We start from the raw sequence: 23923 nt of genomic DNA, 5'->3' as shown, positions 1-23923 counted from the left end.
AATACATGACCTAAACCCTCCATTACATTGTGGCAATAACACACTTCTACAACACAGGAGGTATTTCTAAAACTTAGGACTACGAACAAAGCAACGTCAAAAGCTAATGATTTGGAACCACAGCCCCTTTTTATTCCAGATATATGCCTGGTAACAACGATTCAAACCTCCGTATGTCCTAAAATCCCCATGAACTCCCAAACACCCTTCGTTTCCTGGTATCCCGAATCCCAAGTCATGCTTGGGTACCACCCCAGCCCAATAGATTGTATTCGATACAGTATAAAGACAACAAATAGAGGGTATCATTTGAATCCCAGTATAGCAGTTTTTGCCCGCCGCCAGTGCCAATCCGTGGAGATCATTTGCTCGGAGGCGGAGGTCGATGGTAAGGTCGATTGATGTTGTCGACTTTAGATCAACAACCGCCGTTTGATGGGAAGAGGCAGCGGCTCCCCGTTGAGCGAACCCCGTTTCTTAGCCAGGGCATTCTTCCCCATCGCCTGGATCTTATCAAGGAGATGACTGTGGGAGCCTTGTCAGTGTATCTGTTCTTCAGGTCGGAGGAAAAGATCAACGTGGAGAAGTGAACATGGTAAAGTCATACTTGATAGGCAAATGTCCCGCCCTACTTTCCTCCATCGCCAAGTTGATCTTCTGCGCCTGCTCCTCGTGGTCCTTGAAATGCTTCGATATGAGGTCCTGCCCCGAGGGCTCGTCCGCCGACCGGACCACGTAGCCGCACCCTTCCTGATCGCACGTCCAGGTCCCGTTGGGACCGGCCGGTGACATGGTCGGGAGGCGCTCGGCCTGAACTACTATCCGGACTGCGTCTTTCGGTATGGCGCCCGAGTCGTCGGCTACGTCGATGATGACGTCGTTCGCGTCGCTGTCTTCGTCTTCCTCAGCCTCGACTGTTCGCTTTAGTGCTTTTCGTCCGCGACGGGGCGGCAAGTCATCGTCGTCCACCATATCGGAAGCGAGTCGCTTGGAGCCTGCCACACGGAGGGTTGCCACTTTGCCGGAAGGACGGCCTACCCTAGGTTGTTTTCCAGCTCGGACTTCGTCCTTCGACTCGGCTTCGATACTGGGTGAAGCCCCGAGGTCGTTTGCTAGTCGACTTATATGAGCTTGCCGCCGGTTCCGACGATTCAGATAATTAGGAATGTCCTCGACTACTAAATCCGTTGGAGCGGGGCGTCCATTCTTGACAACCTCCTCAAGCCAAGCCTTATATGGGGTGTTGTCCCACATTGGTGGCAATCGCTCAACAAGCTCCTTTGCAAAGTGCTCGCATAGCTCCCTGGCGGCAGTGTAGACTTTGATCCTGCAGTTGTAGAATAAGTCCGAGTTGACTTTTGACATCTTCACCTCCTTGATGTCAATTCGTTGGGCAACTTCTCCCAGCAGAACGATGAGCCGATCGACTGGGTCATCGGGAAGGTCGTCGTTGCCAGTAATGATGATGGGAGACGCCCGGGGATGGGGGGATTTCGAAGGTAAATGCCGGGTTGATACTGGGGCCGGAGCCGGGGTTCCCGATCCTTTGTCTGAGCGTTGGTCTGACAGCTCGCTAGCCTGTCGACTGGTTTTCGTCGTCCTGCCTTTCGGTGGTTCACGGATCGCTAGACTTTGGGATTGAGGCGAGTGAACTCGGTCATCCCGCGCAAGTAAACCCTCGGGCTCGTCAGCTGGTTTGGTGAGCAATCCAGCAGCGACATCGCTGATCTTCTTTTGAAGGTCTGGGTGAGCGGCTTGCAGCCAAGCGGCAAACTCGGTGTCCTGCCATTTGATCTCCAGTTCCTTGGGAAAATGCGCTAACAAGAACTTTGCCCACTTGTGACATCTGGCCTCGACCTCCTCTTTTACAGTGACGCCCCCATCTCCTGCGGTAAGCGCGTATATAAAGAAGATCTCGTCCAGAGGTGGCGGCTTCATGTCTTTGCGCTTCTTCTTGTCGGCCTTCTTCGATAGCCTCTTGAACTCCTCGTAAGGACCCATGATTCCATAGTAAAGTGTGATGGCCTCCATGACCTGGCTGTACATGGCTTCGTATTTCCTCGAGGGTATAATCTCAAACCATCCGGATGCGCCAGAAACCCAAAGGGTGTTTGGGTCAAATCCGATCGAGTATCGTTCTGATCTAGAGATTTCGATATACGTCGCTTTGTTGTACGGCTTGACGACTTGCATATTGTTAGCGATTGAGCAGAAAACGTCCAAGGGGTGGGGAAGGCGGGCATAAACAAGTCAACATACAGCATTCGCGAGCTTCATCGTCATCGTCTTCCACTGTTTCAAGTTTTCCGCGTACGATAAACGGCCCCTCGAGATCGACATGGAGTGGGTTTGCCAGCGTCTTGCCGTCCTTTTGGTAGATGGTGGCATCTGTCAGTACGGCGAAGTATGGCCACGACTCATCCGGAGATCCTAGAGTCACCGGCTTGAGGATGGACAACTCCTTTGTCCATCGCCGGCGTCGGTCGTCGGTCGAATCGATGGATGCGCTAGAGCCCCTTCTGCGCCGTGGGCGTCCTGGTCCGGCCATGTCGTTGTGGTTTCTCCCAGCAAAATGAGCTCAGTAATAATTCGGTTGTAGATATCAAGGTTGAGGACTTGGGAAAGTCGATCGAGATGGTAACTAAGAGGAACTCGTTGTTGAAACTGTTGACAGCCTCTTGCGGTAAACGTCTTAATCGCCACCTATCACAGTGATTTGGACTTGAGACAAAGGTGAAGATGATAATATTGAACACAATAAACTGGATATTAAACAAACTCAAAAGCGGGATTGAATGGGGAAACAGTAAGCGAAAGGGTATCGAGTGGGAGTGGGATGTAACGCGATGCTTCTCTCGAAGACTGACAGGCCAGGCCTGCCTGGCAACGGCCAATGGACGCGACTTGTTCACACGCGCAGCGAGAGTGGGACCTCGATGGTTGGATTCTCAAGTCGTTCGTCAGTGGTGGGGCCCAGGCACTTAAACCCCTGTTTCCCGGCTCCACACCCGCCACTGATAAGGGACGATAAGCCCTAAAATAAGTGAGCGGTCCCCTGCAGTCTGATGTCTGAGTCTATGAATTTTTGAGTGACGGCTTCCTGCGCAGACTCCAATTGGAAACACGTTCTTGCATATCGGGGTTTAGAGGGCCGTACCTATCATTGTTACTTATTTCTCCGAATCATTATTATCGCCATCCCTCCCACATCAACTTCCAGAGATTGTAAATGATCTGGAGGTCAATCATCAAGATGGCACAAAACAGCCTCGCTGAGGGCGTCTTCGGTATGTCATCACTACGCCTTCAGTCTTCCGCGCGCATTCTGCAGATAGAGTGTTCCAAAAGCGCATCATGAAGTAAAATTGACATAATACTACTCCAACAACAGCCATCAACAAGCCTTATGGCATGAGCTCTGCCCAGGTTATCCGCGACTGCCAACACCACTTCAACCCCTCCAAGCTCTTCGCGCCCCTCCTAGCCGCCGACCGCGCCCTCCGCGAGAAGGAAAACAGATACCAGAAGCAACGCCGCACTCATGCCAAGCGGGAAATGAACGTCAAGATCGGCCACGGCGGCACCCTTGACCCCCTAGCCACCGGTGTCCTGATCCTCGGCGTCGGCAAGGGCACCAAGGCTCTGCACGACTTCCTGGGCTGCACCAAGACGTACGAGACCGTTGTGGTCTTCGGCGCCAGCACCGACACCTACGACCGCGTCGGAAAGCTCATCAAGAAGGGCGACTACAGCAACATCACGCGCGAGCAGGTTGAGGAGGCGCTCAACTCGTTCCGCGGCAAGTTCCAGCAGATGCCCCCGCTCTATTCGGCGCTCAAGATGAACGGCAAGCCCCTATACGAATATGCGCGCGAGGGCAAGCCGATCCCGCGCGAGATCGAGACCCGTGAGGTCGACGTGACGGAACTCGAGATGACGGAGTGGTATGAACCGGGAACGCACAACCACCGGTGGCCGACGGAGGAGGCCGAGCAGGCCGAGAAGAACGTGGTCAAGTCGGTGTGGCAGGTGGCCAAGAACCAACAGGAGGGCACGACCAGCACAGAGGAGGCCGCGACGTTAATACCGGAGATGGTGGAGAAGGAGGTCAACGCGTTGGCGGACCATGAGAGTAACAAGCGCGCGGCTGAGGAGCGCGTTGACGAGCTGGTTTCCGAGGAGCCCGCGGGCAAGAAGAGGAAGACGGAGACCGGTGCTGCCGAGCCCATGATGTCTGGTGCTCTGAAAGATAAGAAGGGTAAGGACAAGAAGCAGGACAAGTACGCTAAGAACAGGGGTCTGGATCTTGCTCCTCCTCCGCCGTCGCCCGATACACCGTTCCCCTGGGAGGGCAAGGGTCCTCCGGCTGCCAAGATCCGCATGACCGTGACTTCGGGCTTCTACGTTCGCAGTCTGTGCCATGACTTGGGCGAGAAGCTTGGGTGCGGCGCTATGATGGCTGAATTGGTTAGGTCTAGGCAGGGCAAGTTCGTTTTGGGCACGGATAACTGCATGGAGTACTCCGACCTTGCCCTGGGCGAGGAAGTCTGGGCACCCAAGATCCAGAAGGCTTTGGACCTCTGGAACAACAAGGACAAGGTGGCCAAGGCCCAGGCTGTCGAGCCGGTAGTAAAGAAGGAGGAGGTCAAGGCTGAGCCGGTCAAGACGGAAGATGTCAAGACAGAAGATGTCAAGACGGAGGAGGTCAAGACGAAGGAAGTCAAGGCCGAGGAGATTAAGCCTGAGGAGGTCAAGACCGAAGAAGTCAAGACTGAGGAGCAGCCGGCAGGTGAGGTAAAAGCCGAAGAGTCTGCTCCCGTAAAGGACGAGGAGACGGTCAAGACGGAGCCTGAATCGAAGGCATAAAAGAAACCACCCTTCCCACAGCAAGCGAAAAGAGAATAAAAGCGAAATATACCCAATTAATATTGATTGATTACCTGAGGCCGTTGTCCAGGAGCCCCAACGATACTATTCAGGTGGCCATGGCTTTGAGTCGTCCAAGACCATAATCCAATACTGCCGCCACTATGAATGCTCCTTCCCAACCCCGTCTATCGAATATCCAAGAACCAGCCCGACCGAGTCCGCCGACCATGCAATTCCGTCACGATGTCTGCCCGCCTCTGGTTTTTCCTTTTTCCGCCAGATGCTAGTCTAGACTACATACCCGATTCATCCCCATCATTACATTACATTACATTAAAATTACCCTTTCCCTCCATATACTTCGGAGAGGTTACCATTAATTAAATATTACCCCCTTCGCTCGCCTCAATCATCCAGATCCAGCCTGGGTTGGCCATCCCCCCTTGGCGTCACCACGGGTACCAGCTTCCCCCCAAACTCATCCTCATCCTCATCATCCTCATCCTCACTCCCACCGTGACGCTCGTCATCATCTTCCCTCCCCCTCCTGCCTCTCTCCAACTTCTCCGTCTCCCTCAAAACCTCTCTAACCCTTTCCATCCTCCTCACCGCCCCCTCCAATATTTCCAGCCGTTCCTTCTTCTGCTCATCCCTCTTCTCCAGCGTCTTCACCCTCTCTTCAAGCTTCGCTCTCGCCCTCCTCTCATTCGCAACCATCTCGTTGGCTTCCGAGAACAGCGTCACGGAAAGTTCTTCAATCTCCCGCGACGTAGCGGTGAGTTTCGCCTCAGCTTTGGCTAGCTTGGCACGTGTTTCGCTGTGCAGAGACTTTTCCGTGTTCAGGGCTGTTTGCAGGTCCGAAATCTCCTTTTGGTGTTGGACACTAGAACTAGGGACAGATTGGAAGGGTTGTTGGAGCGGGCTGCTTTGCGTGAATGACTGGGACAGGGTGGATTGGTGCGTTGGCATGTGCGGGTGGGAAGAACCAGCGGGTGGTGTGCCTGATTTGAGGTTTGGTGTTGATTTGCGCGAAGTTAAAAAGGCGGAGAGGCGGGAGGCGGCGCCGGTGGGCAGGAAGGAGGAGACGGAGCCGACGCTGCGGGCGGCGACGGAGGTGGGTGAGGCGTTGGCTGTTGCGGTTGTGGAGGGGGTTGCGGATTGAGGAGGGGTGGCGAGGGCAGCGGCGGCGGCGTGTTGATGTTGTTGTGGTGATGATATTTGGGAGGCGGCTGGGGAGGTTTGGGATTGGGATTGTTGTTGTTGTTGCTGTTTGAGCTGCCCCCGTAGTCGGGCTATCTCGTCTTCGTAATCGGCCCAGCGATCGACGGCGGATGAAGCCTTTTCGTTGAGCAGGCGCACTTGGTTTTGGAGTTCTTGGATCTTGTTGTGCGCGTCGAGAACGGCCGCTTGCATCTCCTCGAAGGGCTGGGTCCCCTCAAGGTCGGTACCGCATTGCGGGCAGCAAGGGGTGGTAGACAACGTCCCGGTGACGGGTTCGACGACGACGACGGGGGCGGCGGTCATTGTCATGGTAGCGGTGGTCGACATGGCTCACCGGGGCCCCGATAGGACGGACGATAAGTATCGTCGGGAAGAGTCCGCGCCTGATGTCGGATTGGACGGAAATGGTGATGACCGGATTGAAACGGTTCGTCCGGTCTTCTCGATGTTTTTCTTTTCGGGAACCAAGTGGACTCCTGTCAGGAACGGGAAAACTGGATGGAGACGCCGTCGCGGTGGGGATGGCCTGGTTCCCGTTCGAAACAGGGGCAGGGGCTTCTTGTTTTCCGTCTTGGTATTTGGTGTTGTGCTTTTGCGTATCTGGAGGCGCTGGCGAAGCTGACCAACACGTCGCCAGATCTCTCTCCTTCTCCTCCTTTTTTGAGGAATGAGTAAGCTGTGAAAGGGAGGACAAGAAATGGCTGGAAATGTATTAAGGCATGCAGGGTCTCGGTGACGTACCGCCTCCCATTCTCTGTCTCCCGCCGTTCCGATGATCTTCAGCGGTATGTAGGTACCGCATGCACGATGCAAGGCCCATGTGGGGAGCGTGGGAGACGCCGAGCCGCCCTTGAGCCGCCCTAAAGAAACAGGACTCCTTACTATATGATCCAGGGGACGGATGACGGCACAGAAAGATGGGGACAATGGAACACATATGAAGAAGAGTTAATGGTATCTTGTATACAAATGCAAAAATGGGTATCCAGCTTCTTAATGCAACGACAGCCTTAGGTTGACCTAATGTCACTATATCTTCCCCTTGCTGCGACAAGACCATAGCTCGCCATCGTCTTCATGATCCCCAAAGCGGGCGCTGGATCATAACTTTGTTGTTCCGCTGTGTCAAAGATGAATCTTGACAGGACCGCGCTCCATGCTTTTTCGAACGCAAACCCCGCCGCCCAGACTCTTTTCTCCGTAGTCTAAACTTGGCGTAGCGGGCGTATCCGCCAGAATTCTTGGGCCAAGATATCTCTTGGCTTGGATCTATCGCCGGTCTGCGCCCCCAGGCTTGCAGGTTTTGTGAAGCGGTCAGACGTTTTGGTGGCACGGTCTCTGGAGAACCGTGATGTTGTGACGGTCGACCTGCCGCCGTATTTGCAAGCTCCTAGCAGGGCGCTGACAGGGCGCTGACAGGGCACCTGCTTCCATTACCCGGCGAGCTCCCGAGCAAGATGACGCCCGTATCACCTTGATAACACGCTGTACCTCAAGCCAGTAAATCCGCTATGCATTTGCTTTTTGAGCATCCTTTTTCGGTCTCGTAACTCTCTATCCACCGACTTCAGTAGGGCTTCGCAACCTTTCTAGGTTCGCTAAGCCCAGTTTCAGGGTCCTTGTATTCCTTCCAGTTGACGGGGTACATGGTGTTGCCAGCTTCGCTTGTCGCCATGATGACACCAAGCTCGTTACGCGCCGTCGATAGGTAGTAGCTTGCTTGGTCACCAAGAGAAATCTAGTAGACGGCGGCATGTCAGCAGAGTGTTCACTCCTTGTTTGGTGAGAGGGAGACGAGAAGAGCACTCACCACCTCAGCTCTAACAATATCCCCAGGCCTGAAGCTATCGTAGATCTTCACCCTATCCTTCTCTGTCGCTCTCACGTCCTGCACTCTAATCAGGCCCTGCCACTCGGCCTCCAAAACAGTATCGCCACAAATCAAGATGGCCACGACCGCTTGGCGCGGCATGATGCGAATCACCCGGCATAGCACAATGTTGCCCACTTCGGGCAGAACCTCGCGCTTGTCTGACGAACCCGCCGCGCGCAGTACTGAGATGGTCGGTAGCTCGGCGGGCGAAGTCTGGGTGTTGATAATCTTGTTCAAGCGCTTCGCAGGGCCGGGCGCCTTGGCGGGCTGTGTGATGTTGACGACGCCGAGCAGCGAAGCGCAGAGGTTCGACTCGTGGATGTGGGTTCCAGGACCGGGTTGGAACTTGGAGACAGGGCCGAGGAATTGGCCGGGGATGGCCATCGAAGGGGAGGAGGATGTGGTCGCCATTGTGTCGTTCTAGAGGGTCGAGTCAAATCGATGTCGATGACGAAAGTTTGTGAAAGGGTAGAGTGTGGAATTGTATGAAACGCGGTGCGACGCGCAAAGGGGAACTAAACAAACTAGAGATAATGATGCGACAGAACGGACCCCGCGGCGATAACAAACTGGAGCTTCTGATGGATGTTTGGATACCGAAATGTGATTGATCGGGCCCGCGGACGGTATTCAATGACGGAGGGGCACCGAAAAAATGGAAACCCTTGTCGATGCCAAGACCTGTCCAAGTGTCGCGCGCTGCGACAACACTGCCGGGCAAGCTGCCGCCGAGGGGAGCTTCTGAAAGCAGCCTGCCGGTGTGTCTCTCCCCAATTGGATGAAAGAGTGGCTCCCCTAACAAATCGTTTGAACGCTATCCGAAGCAATTGAGCAATCTCATTGGTCAAAGCTCTCAAAATTGTGGAAAGTCAGACGTGTCGGAAGTCGCGACACCCGCCTGGGCGGGCATGTTGCAACCGCAAGGGTCCTCCACAAGGAACTGAAATCAGGGGTTGCCGTGGGTTGTTGAGGTTGGGATGGCGGAACCCCCCTGTCGGTGGAGGAGGAATTGTTGTGGCCATTGTTTTGTTTCTTTATAATTCAAGATTCCCATCTTCTCTTTCCCCTGTTTCTCCTTCTCTGTTCTTGACATTGTGCCGTCTCGTCAATCGCAAACCGTCACAATGCCTTCCAAGAAGCAGACCTCCTCCGGCGGCAACAAGCCGTCCGGCTCCGGCTCCGGCTCCTCCACCCGCTCGTCTTGCCACTGCCGCTGCAGCATCGGTGGCTGGCTTAAGTTCTTCGCCATCTTGTTCGCCCTGGTTGCGCCCATCGCCTACGTCCTTGAGCAGCGTCTCGAGTCCTTCTACGTCTTCGATACCGAGCACCTTCACGATCTGTCCAAGCGCGCCATTAGCGCTCACGGCAACGATACTAAGGCTATTGTCAAGTACATCGTCGACGAGCTGAACGAGCGCAACGGCGTTGCTCCTTACGTGAACAACGATGAGGAGTGGGTGTTCAACAACGCTGGTGGTGCCATGGGTGCCATGTACATCATCCACGCCTCCGTCACCGAGTACCTGATCATCTTCGGTAAGCACCCTCTCCCAAGCTTGTGACAAGCTTGTGCTTCCCTCTTCTTTGGACTGGACCCGTCACTAACACACTTCACACAACAGGCACTGCCATCGGCACTGAGGGCCACACAGGCCGCCACACCGCCGACGACTACTTCCACATCCTCACCGGCACTCAGACTGCCTACGTTCCCGGCGAGTACGAGCCCGAGGTCTACCCTCCCGGTTCCGTCCACCACCTCGTCCGCGGCACCGTCAAGCAGTACAAGATGCCCGAGAGCTGCTTCGCTCTCGAGTATGCGCGCGGCTGGATCCCTCCCATGCTCTTCTTCGGCTATGCCGATACCCTCAGCAGCACGCTCGATTTCCCTACCCTTTGGCGCACCTCCGTCATCACCGGTCGGGAGATGATCGCCAACTTGCTTAAGGGCAAGTTCTAAGGATATTGCTTGGTCTTGATTTTTAAGCAGACCCCTGCGCGAGGGGTGAGGTTAGAAGGATATGAAAGTTTTAAAGCGCATGGGATAGAATATAAAGTATAGACATGGCTTCTCGGCACATGGGATATACACATGTTGCTGTACATCTGCGCTGTCTTTGTTAGACTGGAGTTTTTGGTTTATACCACGACCTAACTATACCTCTATATCTACGTAATGTAATCAAGACATGACTACCTACAGAATGACCGCTTTTTTGGATTATCTATAATCTCGCGGTCTAAATCCATTTGCTATACTCTCGCTACTCAATAATTATACCACAGACAAGACACTCTCTACTTCCCTGCCATCGGATCCCAGCACCTCTTGGTCTCTTTTCAGATTCCAGATTCTATATCAACGACTCTTGAAAGTACAAGATATCCGATCTGAAGTAATGTCGCGCAAACGTCATGGCTCAGTTGTCCTCGGCACATTTGTTTCTTTCCATCCTACTTCACAACTTACTTCAATGTGCAGCCTCATCCATCAATCACTGAACGAACGGGAGTCTATAGTGTGTGCCGACATGACGGTGGTATACGTGGGTAGTATAGCCCGACACTCGAGCATTCTAACATGATCACCGTTGGTGGCCATTCCTCGTCCTCTCGTTTTCTCGTTTCCTCATTTCGTCATTTTCCTCATTTGTCCTTCTGCCGAGAAACCCGCCCGTCATCACGCCACTACGCCACGAGACTGCGAAACTGTGAGACAACGAAACAGTGAGTGAGATGACGAGATGACAAGACGATGAGAGAGGACACGGGATAATGGGATATGGGATGGATGTGGAATGGATGGTTTCACAAGTGACGATTCGTCCGTCCGTCCTGATTCCAAAGCTCAGGTGGCTGTGGCTGATTTGGGATATTTTGTGGGATAACGCGGTTAAAGTCTGTTCTGTTGTTGTATCCGCCACCCCCAGCAGGGCTTCTGAGAAAAAGATGCTGCGAGAAGAGGAAGATGATGTAAAGTGGAAGAAAGAGGTGACAGTTTGGAATGATCCATTTAGTGGGTGAAAAGCATATTTCTGTTGCTCGCAGAAGCTCACTTGCTGTGATGCTTTGATGTGGAGCCCCGTTGCTGGACAAGAGTTATGGAGGTGTGAACTACGCTCTGTTGGGGATTTTGGGTTTCTGTATATATGACTTCACAATTTGTTGGTACGGCGGAAAGGATGAACTCGACCCCATGACTATATTATAGTCTGAAGTTTAGAGATACTTGACATTTCTGTGCTCCGATACAGTCAATTTCGGCAAAGTTGCCGTTCGGCACTGGCTGCTATCTCGATATACGGTCAAGGTGATGAAAACTTGTAACCAAGTCCATGGTTGGACGATGGACTCGAGACGCCAGGACTCCGCGGTAGTTCATCTCATCTTGTTCAGGAGACGTCATGGACGGCACATGAAATATCCTCGAGACCAAGAGTTGCTCTTTACCCATGCGCAAGGTAATTGCTCCGTGGTAAAAGTTTCAGTCTTACTGATATAGTATTACCTCCGAATCGTTTTATGACTATATGGGCGGCGGGCGATATATCGAGTTTCCTGGGTTGCGGTACCGGCCAACAGGGCTGACCAACGTGTTCGCCGGAAACCTATACCCATCTCCATATTCCCCGCCGTCGGGCAACGCCATTCTCTTCAAATCATCGGTTTCTCGTAATTGTTGTTTTAAAAGTCGACATCGTGAGGTTACTTTTTGGAGTTTTCGACCCCTCATCCGAAGTGGATGAAAGTGGATGCAGACGGGTCCCGTGGGGACCATCTCCACCATCCCCGGCCCGGCGCTTCCAGGGGTCAGGTCGGGTCACGGGTAAATCTTCTCTCCTTTCTGCTGGCCGGGACACCGAACTCACCTCTGCGCGTGGCGGGACTCCGTATGGACTGCCAGACCGCTAGCCCACAAGGCCACAAGGCCGCCTTGCATTTGCAACAGAACTGCCCCCCGTGCGAGAAAATTTTCACATCACAACCAAATTTTCAAATGGGCCTCGTGACACTGCTCGAGCGAACAGCTAGGCCGGATTTATGCGTTCTAGAAGTGCAGGCAGTGGAACCCGGCAGTGGGGTTTGAGGTTCAGTCCCAATGTCGCCATGTTTCCGTGTTTTCGGGGCCGCATTAGTGGTGTGAAACGGAACAACGCCAGCGGGATGGGTTTTTGGCGCCGGCGTCGTTCCGCCGCCGCTTGTAAACTTGTCTCTTTTTTTTGCTTGACCGCCACGACAAATTAGAAGAAACTCCTTTCTTTGATTCCCCGCCCTTTGACCCGCCAGTGGGATAGAATATTGCGGGGAAGAAAACGGGACCCGTCAAGTAGGCTCGTAGGGCACTGCGGTGCGCTGAAAGAGGGCCCTCGGCCCCCGGGAGCGTTTAACGGAATACGGGCTTCGCCGCTTCGCGTGCCAGTGTTGCTATCGGTCGGCAAGACTCCCGATAGTGTCAAGAAGTTGCTGTTGTGTGGTTTCAGCGAACCAAACAGCATCAGAGCGCACGGCTCTTGACAGCTTCTCTGGACACAAAAAAATAGGTCAGCCAAGAACTTTGGTTCCTTGCATAGGCGACATCCGCGGAAATCTTGTTCGCGCGAGGAACGAGGCAGCGAAGTCGGGAGCCAATGCCGATCCATTATTGCCAACGTCGACGGGTGGTGGACGACATGGCTCGCTGTGGGAGGGTGACTCAAGTGCCATGAGACTGCCCCAAACGGGTGTTAGTGAGCCGGTTTGTACGTAATTGAAAAGGGGATCCGCCGCCCGCTTGGAGCGCAACCGGGCATCCAGCGTCCTTTCTGCCAGCTTTTTTTTGAAGGATCCGACTTTTTTCTTTGGGCCTGTCAGGTGTACCTACTGCCTGTCAGGAAGGACGAGGAGGTCACTGCCAAGCAATAAGCACTGTTGCAGGCACCGGTACAAGCTGAACGACGACAACTCGAGCCTCCGACGACGACCCTCCGAGAATAGCGGTATCGGTGTGTTAAACAGACCCAGACGGCCAACATTCAACACCCCTTGATCACGTTCATCAACTGCTGAGAAGGTTCCAGAGAGGTGATAGGTCGTATCGAGATGGACTCCATGCCATGCAATGACATGCTATGCGCAACCAAGATATCGCCAAAGAGTCGGAGCTTCATATAAATTGCGAGTTTCGGGATTCGATGAGCGCTGAAAGCTTGACCGAATGTTCTCGCCAGACGTCTTCCGCAGCTGAGCGGCAAGAGCGTGGGAGTTGCCAAGAAAGTTTACTAAGAGAATGGAATTCGGGGACTGGATGGGGAAGGTATAAGGTAAGAGCAACCCGTTAGCTGCATGAGAAAGGCCGGAGCCGCCTGTCGTCCACACAGCGTCCGTTAAAACGTCATCGGAAAGCTTTTCGGCGCCAGTCTTTTAGCCTCTTTGCGCTACGGGCATGGGGGACAGAGCAAAAGGATTCGATGCTTTGGTTTTTAGGTGATTTAAAAGAAGGAAACAACGTCTAACAAAACGAGGGCAGGAAACCACCTGACACTGGGAGACAACAAACTGGCAAGGTCAAAAAGCTGAGGCCAGGATCAAAGACAGGCACATGACCTGTAAGGAGTCTAGGCCTGTGCAGGCCACCAGGCCCAAGAAAACAACGAAGTGCTGTGCTGATAAACACTTGTTGATCGACAATTTAAACCCTTACCTGCCATGCCTGCCAATGCTACCATGAATTTTTGTTATCACTGGGCGGCTCATGCCGAGCAAAACGTCTAGCTTATCGTGTTTATCTGATTCATCGAGAAGGCGACGACACACCACACCTCTTGCCTGTTTGGGTTCCATACTGTACAAATGTATATTTGGCGTGTCGTCCGCCGGGGATAAGCTGATGGCAATCCGGGGCGTCATGTCATCATCCGCATCTGTTTGCGGCAGGTATGGGATTTGCACAATCATTATCAGAGACAAGAGAGATAGAGGCAAAGGCAGAGCGGCGATAGAGATCAGGCTGAAGCATGATGAACCTTGACGGGTGATTGACCGCTCTGTGAGTCTGTGAGATTAGAAAGCCGTGCAACCACCACGATCCAATTTCTTCGTCCCATATGCCCGCTGCGGTCGTACAAGTACAGACATCCTCGACACTGAAGGCATCGTGATATCGGGTGGTTATCTATTGCTTATCATTCCCCGCCTCGTCTCAAGGACACAGTAGACCTCGCATTGCACAGACAGACAGACAACACTGCACTGTCTCTCCCGCCAACAAGACGGGTTTTACTCTGGGACGGCACCCCCTCAGCCGCCATGCTTTAGCCTTTTGCAGAGCATCTATCCAAGTCACGAATCGCCGTAACCTGATATTCATAGACCTCGTGGCCTTAGCTGCACCTTTATCTAGATACCAAGACCTGGTCAGACCGGGACTGTTACTTCAGGCACTGGTATCCAATTACCTGGGGTACATAGGGCGATAGTGGACAACCTCAAAACTGGGGAACATATGATCCCGCTGTCTGGAGAACTTCCGCGTCTAAATGAAGGATTCCCGTCTGGGTCCTGGGCCTTGCTTCCGCCGCCACTCCTTCGCTTCCCCACGATATGCTGTCCGAATGCCAATTGGACGGATAACCGTTGCCATGAACGCCATGAAGATTCTAAATTTCACAGCGTGCCTGGGCTCGCTTGCTTGATTGCTTGTCGCCCTCGAAAAGGAACATGGGGATCGTGTCGGTCGTCGACGAGGAGAGCAGGGCCATGGTCCAGAGTGGGACCCGGTGTCGGGACGGGGACCGCGGTGTGGAACTCGCGGTGGACTGCATTTCCTGCTCCATCAACCCCGTAAAATCGCAAATTCTTGTCACTGTCCTCCGCCTGGTGGTCCGCTGAGAAGTGAAGGGAAGGAGCGAGCGGGACCACTGTCACCCAGACCTTCCACTTCTCTTTCATGCCCGGACCATTGCGCGGGCTACTTGGATGGTTCACCCAGTGGATAGCTGCTCGCAATGCGATTGGCCAGAATCGTTTTCTATTTGCTTCCCTTTGTTTGGTGGTTGTCGAGCCCTTCGTTCTCATCTTCAGTAACAGCCAGGGGACCTCCTTGCTATTAAACCGCACTCCGTCCCATACGCTCGCGCTTCTTTCGCTCTTGTTTTGATTTCAATCCCTCTTGCCCATTGCTGTCACCATCCTGCTGCTGGCTGCTTTCGAGTTCAGAGAGTCCTCCAGTTTGCTGAGTGTTAGTCGGTCTTCCCTCAGTTCCCTATCTTATCGGCTTGTCCATATCTGCAAGATCTCAACCTCAAGACGCCCACATCTTCTTGTCGATTGATCTTCAAAGTCCCGCCCCTGACTTGGCAACGCACTGCAGACGGCATCGTTTTCAGACATTATCACAGGTACAGACCTGTACATACAAAAAAAGGTACTTGCATTATCTTGCTTCCTTCCTGCTTCCAGTTGGCTCTCAACAGCGAGCTCTTGCCTCCCCTACCCTGTCGCCCTTTCCAGTTCCCGTCCTGCCCGCCTGCGGTTTCTCACCCACCCGACCTATCTCCAATTGCCCCGCAGTGACATCCAGCACTCAGTGCAGCGCGCAGAACAGTACAGCTCTAACACATTTGGACCCCGCTGATAGATAAAACGACGGGTCAAGAAAGAAGGAAAATACCTACGCCATCGACTCAGTACGATACCGCCATTCCATCCGCGGTACACGGGGCCACCGTTCCGCCAGCAAGCACATCAGCAGGACACCAACGCAGCCGACCAGAGCAACCCAATCGAATCCGCTGCCCTGCCCTTTTCTGGGCATTTTCCTGTCCTCGGTCGCAATTTTCTCACCGGTATCGCCTGCGCCGCCCTTGCGCTTCCAGAACCACGATCGCCCGATCTCGTGCTTAGCTCGACTTTTTTTTTACGGCACCATTATCATCACCCTCCCTGCCGCTTCTGAGAAGGGTCGCAACGGGAACCTACAGCGGTGGTCGCAACAGGAAATTCCCTTTAGCGCATTAAGCAACCGGCAAGAGTGTTTTTGCGCCAACACCTGATCGAAAAGGACTCCTGTTTTCTGGGGAGACACAGCATCTCTAGCCGGGCCCTTTCTTTCGTAGAAAAAGAGAGAGACAGCCAGGGAAATCTTTGGGAGGACGGTGACACCCGGCTATCGCACTAGCCCACCATGCCGGCCGAGATTCTATCAGAGCTGCCACTGAGGCCAGCACCGAGGGACATCAAAATCCCCAACACCAGCATGCACAATGAAGAGAGGCGGCACAAACACTCTCGCTCCTCCTATTCAGAGATGTCCCCTCTCATGTCTCGGAATAACTCTCTGACTTGGCGTCCTGCCAAACGCCCCATGCCGACCCCCGATAAGACGATTGCGGTCATCAACGCCGCCGGCCGACAGGCTGCTTCTTTCATCAGAGTAGCCACCGCCGTTGGCTTCCACGTACGAGCCCAAATGAGGAATCTCGAGGGAGTTGTGGCTACCGAAGTGTCGACGAATCCCAACGTTACCGTTCTGCAGGGCGAACTCTACACCAAAGAGACCCCTGCGGAAAGTGAAAAGGGACAATGTGTCGACGTCACTAAAAACGGTCCCATCTCCGGCATCGGCGTGAACCACGCCCTCATCTCCGAACTCTTTAGAGGCGCCCAACTCGCCTTCATCAACACCACCTTTTACGGCGACGAGGAGAAGATCGGCATGGCCCTCGCAGACGCGGCTAAGAAGGCCGGGGTTCAACACTACGTTTACTCCTCGATGCCCGACCACCATGTCTACAACAAGGACTGGCCATCACTGCCGCTCTGGGCGTCGAAGCACCGCGTGGAGGACTATGTGAAGGAAATCGGTATTCCCGCGACCTTTGTCTACACGGGCATTTACAACAACAACTTCACATCGCTGCCATACCCCCTTTTCTGCACCGAGATGCAGCCCGACGGATCGTGGATCTGGCAAGCGCCCTTCCATCCAAATGCCAAGCTCCCATGGCTTGATGCCGAGCACGACGTCGGTCCGGCTATCCTGCAGATATTCAAAGACGGTGTCAAGAAGTGGGGAGGTGGCAAGCGCATTGCCCTAGCATACGAGATGCTCACCCCACTAGAAGCGTGCGAGGTCTTCTCCCGGGGCGTCAGCCGCCCGGTACGTTACGTCCGTGGACCGATCGAGGTCAAGGTAAAGATTCCGGAAGGCTATCGAATCCAACTGGAGGCTCTAGAAGAGCTCTTCAACCTACACAACGAAGATCCTGAGAAGCAGCCCCCATACTTCGGCGATATAGATCTGGATAGAAGCTGCCCGCGGGCGGCTCTGGAGCTGTGGGAAGGCCCAAGAGGACTGGAGGAGTACGCGCGCGAGGTGTTCCCGCTAGAAGAGCAAGCCAACGGCCTGACATGGATGATCGAGGAGGACGACGGAGGCGGCGGCAATAATATCGACAATAATCATAATAATCATCATCACGAGGAGGAAGGGCATTACCAGCACCAGAACGGACATCAAAACGGGCACAATGGGATGAATGGGCATATCGTAAATGGTGGAGTCGATTTCGAGAGCGAGGAGGAGGAGGACTCCGATTCTGATGATGAGGGACTGGTGATGCGGGGGAACAAGCGGGCTGATGAGGAGTGGCTCGCGTAGCAATCATCTATCCACCTCCAGGCAATCGATTGTCGGTAAAAAAAAGGTGGGAGGGAAGCAGGCAGAGCAAAAAAGGGGGGCAAATGGAATCCAAAAATACCCATCTTCTTTACAGTTTTATCAAATCATTTTTTCTTGGGGAGTGAAACAAAAGCAAAAGGAGAGTTCTCAAAAGCTGGAGTCGGCATCGGGGACTTGATCATTATTGGGTTCGTGATATCATTTTTTTGTCAATTGAAGAAGGTTTCTTCGGCTTGGAGTGTCTTGTTGTCACCAAACACATACGTGCAGCAAAAAGACATGGCAACGGGTGTTGTGTTATCATCGCATTGTGTAAGCGGCATGGCGCGCATGGGGGAGAGAGACATCGTCAGGTTCAGCGTCCATGAACCGATCAACGGTGACGGAAGGGAACTGCCCGCTGCGACGGCTTTAAAGTTACTACGGCGATGGTATACGGACGGGTCTGCATATGCCCTTGCGGTCATCATACTCTTACGTATTTGACTGTTAGATGGCGCAAACCATCTATCTACCCCACCACACACTATTCAATATTCAAGATGGTAGAACTCGAATCTCACCTCTATCATTGCAGCGACACGCTTATGTTCTTGCCCTCTGTTTGGTGTCTGGTTCTACCAGGTATACCAGGTGCGTAAATGTAGAAAGCGAAAGTTGGGAGGGGGAAGTTATCGAAAACGCCAATGGGGCCGGTCTCGCTGTTCTTGATATGAAACGCTCATGTTCGGACGTCAGAAACATAGACTACGCAAGTAGAGAAGACGAGACTTTGATACTTTGTCACAAAATCAACTCATTATTAACGCCGAGCGACATGAAAACCCTATATGTGTGAAACCTCTATAACCCAGATGCAATGCAGCATGGTATCCTTTTTGCTGGTGACCCTTTTTCCTTCTTTGTTTCCTTCCCTTCCCTTCCCTTCCCTCCCCCTTCCCATATCTCCTTTCCACCCCCCTCTCAGGCCCTCTGTTCTCCTAAAACTGTCGGTGAACGGTTTTATGAACACGTTCGTTCGACTGTCGTCTATCGATCAAGCCAATCGCTGCCCTTGAGGTAGCCGGGCACCCTTCCGGCCATCCAGTCTGCTGTAATGAATGACCCACGGCCAGCGAGCGATTGTATGTAGCAGGAGAGGATCATCTCTCTATCTTTCTCTCTCTTGACAATGGCATTCGCGGCCATCGCTGCCTTGGGATTATCATGGCAGCCAACCTCTCACCGGACAATTCATGCGTAACCGCTCCGCGCCCTCGTAGTTCAACCGTTGACAGGCAAAAAGTCTTCGGCGGCGGCGGCGGCGCAATTTGATGCTCACCCTCACCCCTTGCTCGGAAAACCACCACTTTACGAAGTAGGAGCACCAGGGAGTCTCTCGATGGCGTACTTGCCCTTGCCGCAGGACATGATGGGTACACCGGGAACCTTGCGGATTCTCCTCTTCAGGTCTCTATCGTTGGCTGTTTTGTCCATGTTAGCATCCATACCTCATCATAGGTTTGATAACCTGAACAACTGGAAGGCGGGAAGAAGACATACTAGCAACGATATATATCCTATGCTTCTGAATGCGCTCAACAATGCAGTCATCGGCATACGTTCCCTTGTGATCACAGGTGAGACGAGTCCACCGCTCGTCACGGGCAATCATCAAAGCCACACGATACTTAGGGCCGAGCTTCTCCAACTCGGCCATGACGCACGACGTGATGATGATGTTGACCGAGGCGAAGAGGCAGTCCATGGCCGTCTCCATCAGGGGCAGCTTGGCGCCGACGGTCCTGGACAAAAAGTTGGTGTCAACCAGCACGTTATAGGGAGGCACGAGCGCCTCGTTGTGCTGGAAGAACATGGACGATGGCATCTGAGGGATGTCCCGCACCGCGGCCTCCTTCTTCTTTTGCAGCTCGAGCTCTTGCTTCTTCTGCACTTCGGTCTTGCGGCGCTCATCGTTCTTGCCGATCATGCGCTTGACCTGTTGAGTTGTGTTAGTATGTTTATGTATATATTTTGATGATGATAACGTGTATCTGATATCTTGTCATCATGCTCTTCATCAACACACACATCACCCACTACCCAAGCGGAGCTGAGGTCATGGTCGTGATGAGATATGAAAAGTGAGATGAGAAGGGGGATAGATATAGGAAGGTCACGTGCCGTAGCGAATTTTCTTGTCCGTTTAGCGACACCCATCTTGACGAGATCTCAAATGATCGATTGAAGTGGAAAAGGTCTGTTGTTGTAAAAAGTTAGGGTGTCGACCGTTGTTATTGTTGTGCAAGATTTGACAGTCAAGATGGTTTCGGCGGCGGTTCGTCAAGAAATCGGGCGGCCGCAAAACGTGGTGATACTGAATTTGGTGGTGAAGGCGATATGGATAGTTTCGAATAAAAATTTGGAGACACCACACCAGTGAGAGAGAACAACCATACAAACTGCAGTGGTCGATGGTTCGCCAAGCACCTTGGAGCGAGCTACCGGCAAGTGGCAACTGAACCTGAACACCGCAAAATGGGAAAAGCACAGGCCACTTCAGCAGCTGGTCCCAGATGGCGGGCTGGATAGCGGGAAGTCACTGTGCAAGTGCGATGCTCCGGCATGCTCTTCCGGGGCACGGCAAAGAGACAGGGCGCTAAAACATTTGGCTTCAGGCTTTGAGGCCAGCCGCTAGGGACAGATGAGCACTGTGCAGATAGCGACCAAGCACACGGACTGCTGCAAGTTATTTCCAGCGACCCAAGAAAGGAAGGGCAGGACGTCATGCCGTCAACCGTGCAGCTGTGCATGAGAAACATTGAACCTCTGGAAATCATTTTCAGGGAACACAGGCTTTCCGATTTTGTTCAGATGAGGGGGAACTCAGGTCCGCCTTTCGGAGGGCAAAACCAAAGTCTCATCGATGGAGGCACTCAGGAACTTCAAAAGGGCTGAAATGGCGTCTTGTCGTTCTCCATCCACCAAAACCCTTCTTGCAGAGCGCTAAGTCTAGTTCTACTAGCTAGAATGACGTGCTGCAAGGGCCGTTGCTGCAGCCAGCGAGTGTTGGCATTGGCTTTTATGGATGGATTATTGATATTGCGTGGCTCTCATCCGCCCTGAACGAAGGCTGTCATGCCAGACATGTTATCCATGTGTCGAATCATGTCCCATACAGTCCGCGCAGGTACCAAAATCCCAGCCGTTTTCTTTCCACGACGGATTACCTGCAGCTGAGTAGCTAAGTGAGAGGGCTGAGAGAGTCGACGTTACGTTGCCCTGAGTTGGGGGCGTTCGCGGCGCAAATGTTTCCCAAAATCACAACTGCCCTGGCTGAGAGCGCCGTCTCCGCTGCAGTGGTTGTGAGTGGTTCCTTCTGGTTGGGTTGGTCTGGGGGAGCAGCGCGGAAGGAATGGAGAAAACGGGGACCAACACGAGGGCGAGAAGGGCCGTCACTTCCCCCCTTGTTGGCCCTTGGTACCTTTTTTTGCGGTCCATGCCCGCCCCATGGGCGCCTTCCAGGTTCTTCCCTCCCCTTTTCCCTGGCACTCATTCAACCTTTCGCTCCAAAGACTCCGTCGACTCCATCCATGCATCTCTTGGTCAATCTCCCTCCAAAGACGACCATGACCTGATTTGGCCAAGTTTGCAAACTCTCGTTCACATTGGGGATTTCATCTAGACTCTGATGCTCTCAGCAAGCGCCTGATCTTACTCTCGTTTTTTCTTCTCTGATTCACCACGGCACGACGTCCTTGAGTAACCACCAGTTCCCGGTCTTCGGCCACTCACCACCCTCACATCGAAAATTCCGGATCGTGGCTGCAGCCCGTCGTCGATCTAGCTTACTCTCCATCAAGAGTTCGATTCGCGATACTTTGGTGGATATAGGGACCGATTCCCTCTTCTTTTCGGTTCTCTTCGTCAAACCCCTTCTTTAGTCGTCCCCGAGCCGACGGGACATACCCATAGCGACCATGCTGTCGCCACCACTGTCGCTGAAGCGCTTCTTGCTTCTATCAGCCCTCTTCGCCTCGGGTGTATTGGCGCAACAAAATAATGACGACGAATCAAGTTCATCATCATCGACATCCGTCTCCTCTAGCTCGGCCAAGGCGACGACCACCAGCAGCACATCGAGAGTAGTAATTACTCCTACGGCATCCGAAACCTCTCCTACTTCGACCGGCACTGAAAGCATACCCCCCTTGACAATCGGCAACACAGAAGCAGAGACGGGTCCAACCGCACCTTTAACTGGTCTCCCAACTCTCACCAAAATTGGCATCCCAGAATATCCCGCGCCGACCGTTCCTCCCACGCAAAATGCGCCCTTCATGAACCACTCGTCGCTGCCTGATGGCACCGTCTTTATCTGTGTCGGTGCCATCCTTGGTGCCTTCGGCCTGGGTGTTGTCATCTGGCGCACCGTCATCGCCTGTCTCCTCCACCGTTCCGTCGAGCGCGCCGCCATGGCCCAGTGCATCGGCAGCGATAAGGCCTTCCCGCCTCCGCCCAAGTTCTACAAGTACTCGGACCTCAACTCGAACCCGTCACTCGTCGCCGGCAGCAACACCGGTCTCGCCGGAAACCGCAAGTCGCGCGGCCCGGCACCCTCTGCAGGCACCCCCAGCCAGAGCACCCTATTTTTCTCGCCGACTGCGCAGGCAGGTGATCGCAACAGTACCATAGCCAACAACCGCCACTCGACCTTCCTCCCCTCCGGATTCTACGCTTCTTCGGCCGCTGCACCTATGGGCCACAGCCACGGCAACTCGATCAGCATGTCGAACCTCCGTCCGATGTCGAGACAGCCGAGTGGTGGTAGCATGATGGGACAGACGCCGCCTGAGTCGCCGAATGTTGGACCGGTTATGGGAATGGCGACGAGGACACCACCCTCCAGGGCGTTTAGCAGCAGCTCGGTCAACCAGTTGAACAGGCCAGAGAGCGGGCGTGCGCCAAGCGCGTTTTTGGACGACCTTTTGGGGGATAACCCGCAGGCTTTCCCTCCTCCAGGAGGGTATAACGCCCCGGGGTACCACGGGGGGCATCATGATCCTAGGCACAGTGGGAGGTACTAAGTTGGTTGAGGAGTTGGGACAACCAGAAGGGACTACGAGAGGCAATCAAGTTGCAGTAATTCTGGGACGGGAACATCAGGTCAAAACTCAAAACGCCCGCGAACCCCGATATCCTGCGGTGCCAGAAGCTATACACCTAATCCGGCCAAAATTTCCTTCAACATATGGGGAGGCATTCAAAGATCAAGGGAGTTGAGCGGTTCGTTCGGGTCTTGTTCCAGTTTTGGGGGTTGAAAAATACCAATCATCATCATTATCATCATCATCGCCATCACCATTACTTACCATACCTCGTTTTTATCCACTTCGGTTTTAAAGTACATACGTATAGTTCAATACCACCTTTTGTTCATTCTTATCCATTGAGACTGACGCTGTCTGTTTGACCATATGATACCGTTTAACGTGTCTGTGTCTTTGGCTTCCCCGGGTTCCTGTCTGTCAAATCGTCGTGCATTGCCTGCAGCAGCGCTGCAGTGGCAAAGGCATAGGCATAGGCATAGCGGAAATTACGTGCATATCTTGGGATTCCTTCTTGATCCTGAGCACCTGGAGCACTTGTCCTCTTAATCATCGTTGTTGACAGACAGACTGATCGATGGTTCTACACTTAAGCCACCACCGTTCTCTCCGCCTCTCTCTTTTTTTTTCCCCTTTGCCTCCTTCTCCATCTTCTCAATCCTACTTACCACACGTCATGCCGCGAATACGTCCCAGGTTAGGTATCCATGTGTCTTCAACAACTTAAGTGTCTCATCACCTGCCACACACACACGCACACACATACACACAAACACTGCAAGATACTATAAGACAACTGCGAGATCATGCAGCTCTCCGTCTCCGGTTCATTTATATCTGAAGTCAGGCGTCTGCCAGGGTCTTTAGCTGCTGCAATTTTCATACTTACACTACTTACCTATATACAAGGCAGCAGGCGATATGCCGGTACATTAGCTGTGGGTCGGGGCCTGCTTGCCTGTCTCCCTGTCTCCCTGTCTCTGGCTGTAAATTGTTGCCGGATAGATAGGTAGGTAGAGTCGGAGGGAGGTGGTAGGTGGTACATGGATGACGATACCACTGCAAGAGCGCATACCAGCCAACTGAACTTGTAAAGATTGGGCGTTGGAGTGTCACAGCTTGAATCTGTGAGACTTGAGGATTGGGGAAAGTGTCTTCATTGTGTTACGATGGCTTGGTTGGCTGTGTGATGTGAGTGAGGAGAGAGGTACCGAC

General features: G+C 53.3%; 9 protein-coding genes across 9 annotated transcripts; 5 read left to right on the top strand and 4 right to left on the bottom strand.

Moving 5' to 3' along the window:
* Positions 1-184: 184 nt before the first annotated feature.
* On the bottom strand, positions 185-3061 carry SMAC4_04435 (uncharacterized protein). The gene is made up of 3 exons (XM_003343729.2): positions 2260-3061; positions 608-2186; positions 185-525 (listed from the first exon to the last, which is right to left on the bottom strand). Exons 1-3 carry the CDS (start codon positions 2546-2548, stop codon positions 414-416), a joined length of 1980 nt encoding a protein of 659 aa, XP_003343777.1. The 5' UTR covers positions 2549-3061; the 3' UTR covers positions 185-413.
* Positions 3062-3201: 140 nt separating this feature from the next.
* SMAC4_04434 (uncharacterized protein) lies at positions 3202-4985 on the top strand. Its single transcript, XM_066090111.1, has 2 exons — positions 3202-3287; positions 3392-4985. Exons 1-2 carry the CDS (start codon positions 3230-3232, stop codon positions 4864-4866), a joined length of 1533 nt encoding a protein of 510 aa, XP_065946033.1. The 5' UTR covers positions 3202-3229; the 3' UTR covers positions 4867-4985.
* Positions 4986-5014: 29 nt separating this feature from the next.
* On the bottom strand, positions 5015-6417 carry SMAC4_04433 (uncharacterized protein; the record flags this gene model as incomplete). Its single annotated transcript, XM_003343727.2, has 1 exon — positions 5015-6417. One exon carries the CDS (start codon positions 6415-6417, stop codon positions 5275-5277), a length of 1143 nt encoding a protein of 380 aa, XP_003343775.1. The 3' UTR covers positions 5015-5274.
* Positions 6418-7028: 611 nt separating this feature from the next.
* SMAC4_04432 (uncharacterized protein) lies at positions 7029-8587 on the bottom strand. The gene is made up of 2 exons (XM_003343726.2): positions 7901-8587; positions 7029-7828 (listed from the first exon to the last, which is right to left on the bottom strand). The coding sequence occupies exons 1-2, from the start codon at positions 8372-8374 to the stop codon at positions 7658-7660; spliced, it is 645 nt and encodes a 214-aa protein (XP_003343774.1). The 5' UTR covers positions 8375-8587; the 3' UTR covers positions 7029-7657.
* A 469-nt stretch (positions 8588-9056) lies between these two features.
* SMAC4_04431 (uncharacterized protein) lies at positions 9057-10098 on the top strand. Its single transcript, XM_003343725.2, has 2 exons — positions 9057-9499; positions 9586-10098. Exons 1-2 carry the CDS (start codon positions 9088-9090, stop codon positions 9921-9923), a joined length of 750 nt encoding a protein of 249 aa, XP_003343773.1. The 5' UTR covers positions 9057-9087; the 3' UTR covers positions 9924-10098.
* A 2973-nt stretch (positions 10099-13071) lies between these two features.
* On the top strand, positions 13072-13281 carry SMAC4_12723 (uncharacterized protein; the record flags this gene model as incomplete). Its single annotated transcript, XM_024655551.2, has 1 exon — positions 13072-13281. One exon carries the CDS (start codon positions 13072-13074, stop codon positions 13279-13281), a length of 210 nt encoding a protein of 69 aa, XP_024511427.2.
* Positions 13282-16015: 2734 nt separating this feature from the next.
* On the top strand, positions 16016-18194 carry SMAC4_04430 (uncharacterized protein). The gene has a single exon (XM_003343724.2). It carries the CDS (start codon positions 16125-16127, stop codon positions 17598-17600), a length of 1476 nt encoding a protein of 491 aa, XP_003343772.1. The 5' UTR covers positions 16016-16124; the 3' UTR covers positions 17601-18194.
* A 266-nt stretch (positions 18195-18460) lies between these two features.
* Positions 18461-20001, bottom strand: SMAC4_04429 (uncharacterized protein). Its single transcript, XM_003343723.2, has 3 exons — positions 19701-20001; positions 19164-19599; positions 18461-19084 (listed from the first exon to the last, which is right to left on the bottom strand). The coding sequence occupies exons 1-3, from the start codon at positions 19818-19820 to the stop codon at positions 18972-18974; spliced, it is 669 nt and encodes a 222-aa protein (XP_003343771.1). The 5' UTR covers positions 19821-20001; the 3' UTR covers positions 18461-18971.
* A 1156-nt stretch (positions 20002-21157) lies between these two features.
* On the top strand, positions 21158-23034 carry SMAC4_04428 (uncharacterized protein). Its single transcript, XM_003343722.2, has one exon. The coding sequence runs from the start codon at positions 21581-21583 to the stop codon at positions 22685-22687; it is 1107 nt and encodes a 368-aa protein (XP_003343770.1). The 5' UTR covers positions 21158-21580; the 3' UTR covers positions 22688-23034.
* The last annotated feature ends 889 nt before the right edge of the window (positions 23035-23923 follow it).

Source organism: Sordaria macrospora, chromosome 2 (assembly GCF_033870435.1).
Source record: "Sordaria macrospora chromosome 2, complete sequence".
NCBI lineage: Eukaryota > Fungi > Ascomycota > Sordariomycetes > Sordariales > Sordariaceae > Sordaria > Sordaria macrospora.
Note: the sequence above shows the minus strand (reverse complement) of the source record. Positions and strands in the feature narration are given on the sequence as shown.